General features: G+C 41.2%; 1 protein-coding gene across 1 annotated transcript; it reads right to left on the minus strand.

Annotated features, from left to right (window-relative positions):
• Positions 1-463: 463 nt before the first annotated feature.
• Positions 464-1,519, minus strand: NRARP (NOTCH regulated ankyrin repeat protein). Its single transcript, XM_053696084.1, is given in 4 exon segments — positions 464-1,344; positions 1,347-1,371; positions 1,374-1,409; positions 1,411-1,519. Coding segments are annotated over 4 exon segments (333 nt in total). The 5' UTR covers positions 1,435-1,519; the 3' UTR covers positions 464-1,096.
• Positions 1,520-10,788: the final 9,269 nt, after the last annotated feature.

A 10,788-nucleotide genomic window follows, 5' to 3' on the forward strand; every position in this document is an offset into this window, starting at 1 on the left:
AATAAAAGACCTGTTTAAAAAAAAATAATATATGATAAAAAAAATGAAGGGTGTTCTTTTAAATTATTTGTCAAAGTAAAACAAAACATATTACCATGTTATAGTTATTGAAATGATTGAATGTATTGTGTGCTCAAATAATAAATGTGATATTTGTGGACCTGTTGAGTTGAGCAATCTAACTCATTTGCAAGATTTGGGCAAAGTTTGGAAAGAAACCAACACTTGATCAGATGGAATTCTGAACTGCAAGACGCAGGATCTGGATTTTGCTGTTAAACACTGTAATAATATTGAGGTAGATGGCTAAAATATTGGGAAAAAAAATAAAACAGATCTTAAAAGGATATTTATATACACGTTTCTTTGCAGATCCTCCAGGCTTCCTAAACCGAGAGATCAAAAGCAGCTTTATAAAAAGGTTTATTTATATATATATAAAAAAAATCTAAGGAGGCAGGAGTTGTTTTCATGAAAAACACAATATCCCCATTGTACCTTTAAAAGAAAAAAAAAATGACTTCCTTACGCAAGTGAAAATGGTTAAACCCAGGTTAAAAAATAAAATATGGACTAAATAATGGGGAAGCCATACACATTAAAAATATGGGTGAATCCCCAAATCAAGGGAAGCTTTGCTTCTTACTGGTAAGACATCACAATATGGATTTAAATCCCCCCCATTGAAATAGGAATCGGTAGAATGTGTCCATAGAGGCTGTAATATAGGTTGGTTACCGTGTGCTGGGAGATCCTATATAGAGGGTCACCGTATAAAGATAGAATGCGTCCACTCATAGCCTGGATTACCTGGTGCTGGAAGAGTACTTAACTTTGGTGATCAGGTAGAACCCATATCCTGGTGACCCTAAATACAAATATAGGTGGACTAAGTCCATTCCTACGTTTGTATTACCTGTATATGAAAACTGGGTAACAGGGTAGAAGACCATGTTCTATGGCCTCCATACCCAAAGCGGTGTCTAATGTCCATGGTTTTCGGGGCTCTGGAGTACTTTGTCCTGCTGTACAGGTAGGCTATGTCCTGTGCATCCATGGTGGAAAGTGTCCATCTGTAGGGTGGGTTTACCGGGTGCTAGAGGAGTACCTTTGCCTTGGTGATTAGATAGAGAACTATGTCCTGGTGGCCACCCATACGCTGCTATGTGAGGGCACTCCAACCATCTCTGTTGGCTACCTGATGTCTGCCCAAACTTGACAAGCAGTTTGACCAACTCAGATTTCCGTCTATAACAGACTGGATGCAGTGCTGTCTGTCCCTTCTGGACCCAAAGGAATTGACGTTGAACTCACAGTTAGTCATGTTTTGTAGAAGGCTCTGCACTCCTTGGTGTTACCTTTCCTCACGGCCCCTCCTGGAATACTCGCTGGGTGTGCGGAGTGGAGCAGGGTGGACATCTCTGTCTGGCTCATAGTGTCCCTGTGGAGGTGGCTGCAGGAGGCCAGGATCCGTGTTGATGTGGCTGCAGGAGCCTCACAAACTTAAGACTAGTGTGGGATCAAAGGCTTCAAATGGATCTCTTGGTTGGCAAATTGCTCCTTGAAGCGATCGGCCAAGAACTGCAGAGTAATATCTAGGACCCAAGGTGTGCAAGGTGGCTTCTAGTTCTAGGGATCTGGTGATCGCACGGTTGAGATAGTTGAGGATGGTTGAACAGCTGATACAAGGCTTTAAAACAAGGCTTCTGTATCTGCAAATTCGCATATGACTGTTACAGATCCAAGGCTTGCAAAGCAACGTGAAAGCAATATTCCCATTTAAAATGTGGCCCAGAACTGTGCTTACTGGATATACCAGGGGTTAAGGTAGTAACCAGTTCTTGCTGCAGATCCAGGGAATTGGTAGTAGTCACCGTAGACCCAGCACTTGTCTTGCACAGTGAATATAAGGTGCTAGCGTAGTGTCTGACTGCAGTTCCAGGGCTTGCTAGTCAGCTTCTTCTTGCAAGGCTCCCTGCTCAGACTCCGATGGGCACCAAGCAGCGCTGCCCCTTTTAGACTAACTCCTGATTTGCATTACAATGCAACATCAGTCTCCTCCACTGATAGGCTAGAGGCCCACGTGCGGGGGCAGCGAGCTCCGAACGCCCTCCCATTGAATGGAACGTTGAGAATGTAGGCGGTGTCTGCATTTTTGAGTTGGGGAACGTGGTAAAAGTTCTTACGGGATAATACAGTATAGGCCTGTGATTGGCTGGCAAGCTTGGTGTAATAGACGCACAATAACTCAGGGAAAAAGATCCCACAACAATAATCTTAGCACCTTATTACATTCGAATGGAGCAAAAACAAGGGGAGGCAAATTCTCTTTATTTGTGTATATCAGCTGGGATCAATGCATTAATAATGTGCCTATGGGGACACAAAACATTGTGATTTTACAGTGAAATCATTTTGTATGGCAAAAAAAAAAAAAAATCTATATACGTTATTCTATGTACTTATTGAAGGTCACTCATGTCACCTTTTTGGTTGGCATCAGTATTATGTGTCATGCTAGGTGCAAGTGGCTATTGTAGTGCAACACCTTTTATAACTAGTAGCTGCTTATAGGTTCTGGGCAGCACTGATATAGATAGATTAGATCAAATAGATTGATTAGATAGGGGAAGTGATCTATTGCTAAGCTTATTTTAGGCACAGGGATTAGGCTGCTCCTGTGATATTTAAAGGTCAGATGAATTTGTGACATTTTTTTTATTTTCTTCATTGACAACAGCATTTCTCTACAGAATGCAGAGAGACTAGGATAAGGTGGAAGGATGCTGATAAAAATTATTATACTTAGTTCTCTAAGCTCAGTGTATGTTGTTTTAAAATGGATGTAAGATGAATTTAACAATGTTAAACCCCATCTTCCAGTCTTCAGCTAGGTGCCAGACAAGTGAATATGGTTGCAATTACACAATACACCGTTTTATGATGAGTCAATGAAGCCACACAGAAAATTGCAGTTTTTTTTTTTGTTTAGTGGGATGTGAAACCCAACATTTTTATTTCATGATTCAGATACAGCATGTGATTTAAACAACTTTCTAATTTACCTAGTATAAACAATTATTCTTTGTTCTCTTGCTATCTTTTGTTGAAAAACAGGGATGTAAGCTTACCAGCCGGCCCATTCTGGAACACTAAATGGCAGCAGTTTGCCAAGGAATGTTATCATTGCAAGAGCTCTAGTTGGCAGGGCTATTTCCTGCCACGTAGTGCTCAAGAGGCTACCTAGGTATTTTCTTCAACACAGAATATCATGGGGCGACGAAGCAATGTGAAAAATTGAATTAAATTGTAAATCTTTTATAAAATGGTGTTCTCTGTCTGAACTAGGTAGGTTCAGGAGCTGCTGATTGGTGGCTGCACAATATGGCTCATGTTATTGGCTCACCCATGCGTATTGCTGATTCTTAAAAAAATATATATACAGTATATACCAAAAGAATAAAGCAAATAGATGATAGAGAATATGATTTTAAATTTAAGAAACTTTTTTTGGTTTCAGGTCCCTTTAAGTTTAAAAAAAAAATCAACCAAAAACCTTATACTGTATACACTTTTGCCTATTTAGTTTATCCTGAATTGTAATAGAGTGTTGTTTGGCATATCTGCTGTTCTCCAATCAATGCTCTCGCCTTTAGGCACTTTTGTTGTAGCTAGAGCTCTGATTGAGAACAGCAGATATGCCAAACAACACTCTATTACAATTTCAGATAAACTAAATAGCAAAAGTGTATATAGGTTTTGTTTTGTTTTTGTTTGGGTTTTACCAGTAGGCCTAAAGCTTCTGGGGCGTACACTTAGGTCTTAGGCTGCGATATTGCCACATATGAAAATACATCTGTCAGGGTTCTTATAATGAAACATTATACAAAACATTTCTTTTAATAGCCCCCTGACAGATGTATTTTTCATAAGAGCCTGAAACCTATAATACACATTTCTATTTCCCAGGAATGGCAGGCCTAGCAGCCAGAGCCCTGTCCTTCCTGTTGATGTTGATAGGGGGCAGTGATGGATAAAGAAATCCCAAACAGCTATCTCTGAAAGACCCTCAGACACAGACCAACCAAACTGCTCATCAAAGGAAATATTAAAATGGCAACAGGGTGTCAAGGGCTTGGAATAGGAGGAAATAACAGGATGTGACAAGTGTCACTTGTCAGACTTTTTGTCTCTTTTGATTCTGAGAGCATCAATGCATTGTAAACCTGATTTACCAGTTCTGCTGTCAGCTCCCAGCTTTGTACAAGAGTTACATGTACAGAGAATCAGCGGTCAGTTGCTGGCTCTGTTCAATAACAAATGCTATATCTTCATGTAGTGGGCCCGGCCAAGTGGCACCTCAGGGTATCCATTTCCATGAAAACATGTTAAGGGTTTATTTAAAGGACAGTCTAGTATAAATTAAACTTTCATTATTCAGATAGGCTTTTAATTTTAATCAACTTTCCAATTTACTTTCATCATCAAATTTGCTTTTTTCTCTTGGTATTCTTAGTTTAAACTAAACATAGGTAGGCTCATATGCTGATTTCTAAGCCTTTGAGGGCTGCCTCTTATCACAGCTTTTTAAATCTCTTTTCAACACAAAGAGACAGAAAGTACACGTGGGCCATATAGATAACACTGTGTTCAGGCACAGGGGGTTATTTAAGATTTAGCAGAAAACAATGCTAAGTTTAAGGACAATAGATAATAAACAGTCACAGTCATGTGATTCAGGGGGCATCAAGGTAATCACAGAGGGTAAAAAGTATATTAATATAACTGTGTTAGTTATGCAAAACTGGGGAATGGGGTAATAAAAGGGATTATCTATCTTTAAAAGAATAACAATTCTATGGTAGACTGTCCCTTTAAATCCTAAATTATATTGGTTTTAAAACAAAGATAAAAAGTTTGAGTTTCAGCTTACAATCTAAATTATAGTAGTACATAAGCAAATAGTATACATGGAGAATACTGAAATTCTATATGTTTTATAGTAAACTTGATTCATACAGTCTGTACTAAAAGAAACATAACGCAGCAGCAACATTTTATCCGAGAGTCATCCCACACTGCACTCCTCAGACGCTACTCAGTTCTTACAGATTATCCATCCTTTCTTTGCACCCCTCACAGATCATAACCTCTTTCTTGCACCCCCCTTACAGATCAACACCCCTTACAGATCATTCACCCTCCCGTTACAGATCATTCACCCTCCCCTTGCTCCCCTCAAAGATCATCACCCCTTACAGATCATTCACCCTTCCCTTACAGATCATCATCACCTCCCTCTTGCACCCGCCTTACAGATCAACACCCCTTACAGATCATTCATCCTCCCATTACAGATCATTCACCCTCCCCTTGCTCCCTCAAAGATCATCACCCCTTACAGATCATTCACCCTTCCTTACAGATCATCATCACCTCCCTCTTGCACCCCTTTACAGATCAACACCCATTACAGACCATTCACCCTCCCCTTACAGACCATTCACCTCCCCTTACAGATCATTCACCCTCCCCTTACACCCCTTACATTTCATTCACCCTCCCTTGCTCCCCTCAAAGATCATCACCCCTTACAGATCATTCAGCCTCCTCTTTCTCCCCTCTAAGATTATAACCCTTGCAGTCTATGCACCCTCTTACTGTACTCTTTTTGGATCATCACCCCTTACTGATCATGTACTCTTTTTCTTCACCCTCAAAGATCACCAGTCCTTAACATATATACACCCCTCTCATATCATCAACATTTTAATTGTTGCCTTAATAGACCGTAACCACATACAAAACATTCACTCTTCTCACTGCTCCTCTCTTATATAATGTTCCCAGCACCTCTTTAGAGATAAACACCCCCTTACAGATCACACACATTCTCCAAATTCCACCTAGTAGATCATTAACCCTTACAGATCATGCACCTTCTCTCATCACCTCATAGATCATTACCCCCTACAGATCATGCACCTTCTCTGATCAACTGCTCATAGATCATTACCCCTTAGAGATCATTCACCTTTTCTCATTCACTTTTTCTCAATAGTCTCAATATTACCGCTTTCAGATTATACACTTTATCTCATCACCTCTTCATAGATCATTACCCCTTGCATACCATGTACCTTCTCTCATCACCTCCTCATACATCTTTACCCCTTTCATATCTTGTACCTTCTCTCATCCTCCTAATACACCATTACCCCTTATATATCATGTACCTTCTTCCATCACCTCCTCATAGTTCATTACCCTCACAAATCATGTACATCCTCATAGATTATTACCCCTTACATATTATGCACATTCTTTCATCACCTCCTTATAGACCATTACCCCTTACAGAGCATGCACCTTCTCTCATCATCTCCTTATAGATCATTACCCCTTACAGATCATGCACCTTCTCTCATTACCTCCTCATACATCATTAACCCTTACAGATCATGCACCATCTATCATCACCTCCTCAAACATTTTTACCCCTTACAGATCATGCACCTTCTCTCATCACCTCCTCATATATCATTACCCCTTACAGATCATGCACCTCCTCATAAATCATTACCCCTTACAGATCATGCACCTTCTCTCATCACCTCCTCATAGATCATTACCCCTTACAGATCATGCACCTCCTCTCATCACCTCGTGATAGATTATTACCCCTTACAGATCATGCACCTTCTCTCATAACTTCCTCATAGAACATTACCCCTTACAGATCATGCGCCTCCTCTCATCACCTCGTGATAGATTATTACCCCTTACAGATCATGCACCTCCTCATAGATCATTACCCCTTACATATCATGTACCTTCTCCCATCACCTCCTCATAGTTCATTACCCCTTACAGATCATGTACCTTCTCACAGATCATTACCCCTTACATATTATGCACATTCTTTCATCACCTCCTCATAGACCATTACCCCTTACAGAGAGAGCATGCACCTTCTCTCATCACCTCCTTATAGATCATAACCCCTTACAGAGCATGCACCTTCTCTCATCATCTCCTTATAGATCATTACCCTTACAGATCATGCACCTTTCTCATTACCTCCTCATACATCATTAACCCTTACAGATCATGCACCATCTATCATCACCTCCTCAAACATTTTACCCCTTACAGATCATGCACCTTCTCTCATCACCTCCTCATATATCATTACCCCTTACAGATCATGCACCTCCTCATAATCATTACCCCTTACAGATCATGCACCTTCTCTCATCACCTCCTCATAGATCATTACCCTTACAGATCATGTGCCTCCTCTCATCACCTCGTGATAGATTATTACCCCTTACAGATCATGCACCTCCTCATAGATCATTAACCCTTACATATAATATACCTTCTCCCATCACCTCCTCATAGTTCATTACCCCTTACAGATCATGTACCTCCTCACAGATCATTACCCCTTACATATTATGCACATTCTTTCATCACCTCCTCATAGACCATTACCCCTTACAGAGCATGCACCCTCTCTCATCACCTCCTTATAGATCATAACCCCTTACAGATCATGCACCTTCTCTCACCACCTCCTCATAAATCATTAACCCTTACAGATCATGCACCATCTATCATCACTTCCTCAAACATCATTACCCCTTACAGATCATGCACCTTCTCTCATAACTTCCTCATAGATCATTACCCCATACAGATCATGCAATTCCTCATAAATCATTACCCCTTACAGATCATGCACATTTTCTCATCACCTCCTCATAGATCATTACCCCTTACAGATCATGCACCTCCTCATAGATCATTACCCCTTACAGATCATGCACCTTCTCTCATAACCTCCTCATAGATCATTACCCCTTACAGATCATGCGCCTCCTCTCATCACCTCGTGATAGATTATTACCCCTTACAGATCATGCACCTCCTCATAGATCATTACCCCTTACATATCATGTACCTTCTCCCATCACCTCCTCATAGTTCATTACCCTTACAGATCATGTACCTCCTCACAGATCATTACCCCTTACATATTATGCACATTCTTTCATCACCTCCTCATAGGCCATTACCCCTTACAGAGCATACACCTTCTCTCATCACCTCCTTATAGATCATAACCCCTTACAGATCATGCACCTTCTCTCACCACCTCCTCATAAATCATTAACTGTTACAGATCATGCACCATCTATAATCACCTCCTCAAACATCATTACCCCTTACAGATCATGCACCTTTCTCTCATAACTTCCTCATAGATCATTACCCCTTACAGATCATGCAATTCCTCATAAATCATTACCCCTTACAGATCATGCACATTTTCTCATCACCTCCTCATAGATCACTACCCCTTACAGATCATGCACCTTCTCTCATCACCTCCTCATAGACCATTACCCTTTACAGATCATGCACCTCCTCTCATCACCTCCTCATAGATCATTACCCCTTACAGATCATGCACCTTCTCTCATCACCTCCTCATAGATCATTACCCCTTACAGATCATGCACCTCCTCATAGATCATTACCCTTTACAGATCATGCACCTCCTCTCATCACCTCCTCATAGATCATTACCCCTTATAGAGCATGCACCTTCTGTCATCACCTCCTCATACATCATTACCCCTTACAGAGCATGCACCTCCTCATACATCATTACCCCTTACAGGTCATGCACATCCTCTCATCACCTCCTCATAGATCATTATGCCTTACAGATCATGCACCTTCTCTCATCACCTCCTCATACATCATTACCCCCTACAGATCATGAACCTTCTCATAGATCATTACCCTTTACAGATTATGCACTTCCTCTCATCACCTCCTCATAGATCATTACCCCTTACAGAGCATGCACCTTCTATCATCACCTCCTCATACATCATTACCCCTTATAGAGCATGCACCTCCTCATAGATCATTACCCCTTACAGATCATGCACCTTCTCTCATCACCTCCTAATAGATAATTACCCTTTACAGATCATGCACCTTCTCTCATCACCTCCTCATAGATCATTACCCCTTACAGATCATGCACCTCCTCATATGATCATTACCCCTTACCGATCATGCACCTTCTCTCACCACCTCCCTCATAAATCAACTTAACCCCTTACAGATCATGCACCATCTATCATCACCTCCTCATAGATCATTACCCCCTTACATATCATGTACCTTCTTCCATCACCTCCTCATAGTTCATTACCCCTTACAGATCATTGTACATCCTCATAGATTATTACCCCTTACATATTATGCACATTCTTTCATCACCGCCTTATAGACCATTACCCCCTTACAGAGCATGCACCTTCTCTCATCACCTCTTATAGATCATTACCCCTTACAGAGCATTGCCACCTTCTCTCATCATCTCCTTATAGATGATTACCCCTTACAGATCATGCACCATCTCTCATTACCTCCTCATACATCATTAACCCTTACAGATCATGCACCATCTATCATCACCTCCTCATATATAATTACCCCTTACAGATCATGCACCTCCTCATAAATCATTACCCCTTACAGATCATGCCACCTTCTCTCATCACCTCCTCATAGATCATTACCCCTTACCAGATCATGCGCCTCCTCTCATCACCTCGTGATAGATTATTACCCCTTACAGATCATGCACCTCCCTCATAGATCATTACCCCTTACATATAATGTACCTTTCTTCTCCATCACCTCCTCATAGTTCATTACCCCTTATAGATCAGTGTACCTCCTCACAGATCATTACCCCTTACATATTATGCACATTCTTTCATCACCTCCTCATAGACCATTACCCCTTACAGAGCATGCACCTTCTCTCATCACCTCCTTATAGATCATAATCCCTTACAGATCATGCACCTTCTCTCCACCACCTCCTCAAACATCATTACCCCTTACAGATCATGCACCTTCTCTCATAACTTCCCTCATAGATCATCATTACCCCTTACAGATCATCGCAATTCCTCATAAATCATTACCCCCTTACAGATCATGCACCTTTTCTCATCACCTCCTCAAAGATCATGTACCCCTTACAGATCATGCACCTTCTCTCATCACCCTCCTCAAAGATCGTTACCCCTTACAGATCATGCACCTTCTCTCATCACCTCCTCATAGATCATTACCCCTTACAGATCATGCACCTCCTCATAGATCATTACCCTTTACAGATTATGCAACCTCCTCTCATCACCTCCTCATAGATCATTACCCCTTATAGAGCATGCACCTCCTCTCATCACCCTCCTAATAGATCATTACCCCTTACAGATCATGCACCTCCTCATAGATCATTACCGCTTACATCTCATGTACCATCTCCCCTTCACCTCCTCATAGTTCATTACCCCTTGCAGATCATGTACCCTCCTCATAGATCAGTACCCCTTACAGATCATGCACCTTCTCTCATCACCCTCCTCATAGATCTTTACCCCTTAGAGATCATGCACCTTCTCTCACCACCTCCTCATAAATCATTAACCCTTACCAGATCATGCCACCATCTATCATCACCTCCTCCTAAAACATCATTACCCCTTACAGATCATGCACCTTCTCTCATAACTTCCTCATAGATCATTACCCCTTACAGATCATGCGCCTCCTCTCATCACCATCGTGATAGATTATTACCCCTTACAGATCATGCACCTCCTCATAGATCATTACCCGCTTACATATCATGTTACCTTCTCCCATCACCTCCTCATAGTTCATTACCCCTTACAGATCCTGTACCTC

This window comes from Bombina bombina, chromosome 12, assembly GCF_027579735.1.
Source record: "Bombina bombina isolate aBomBom1 chromosome 12, aBomBom1.pri, whole genome shotgun sequence".
Classification (NCBI taxonomy): domain Eukaryota; kingdom Metazoa; phylum Chordata; class Amphibia; order Anura; family Bombinatoridae; genus Bombina; species Bombina bombina.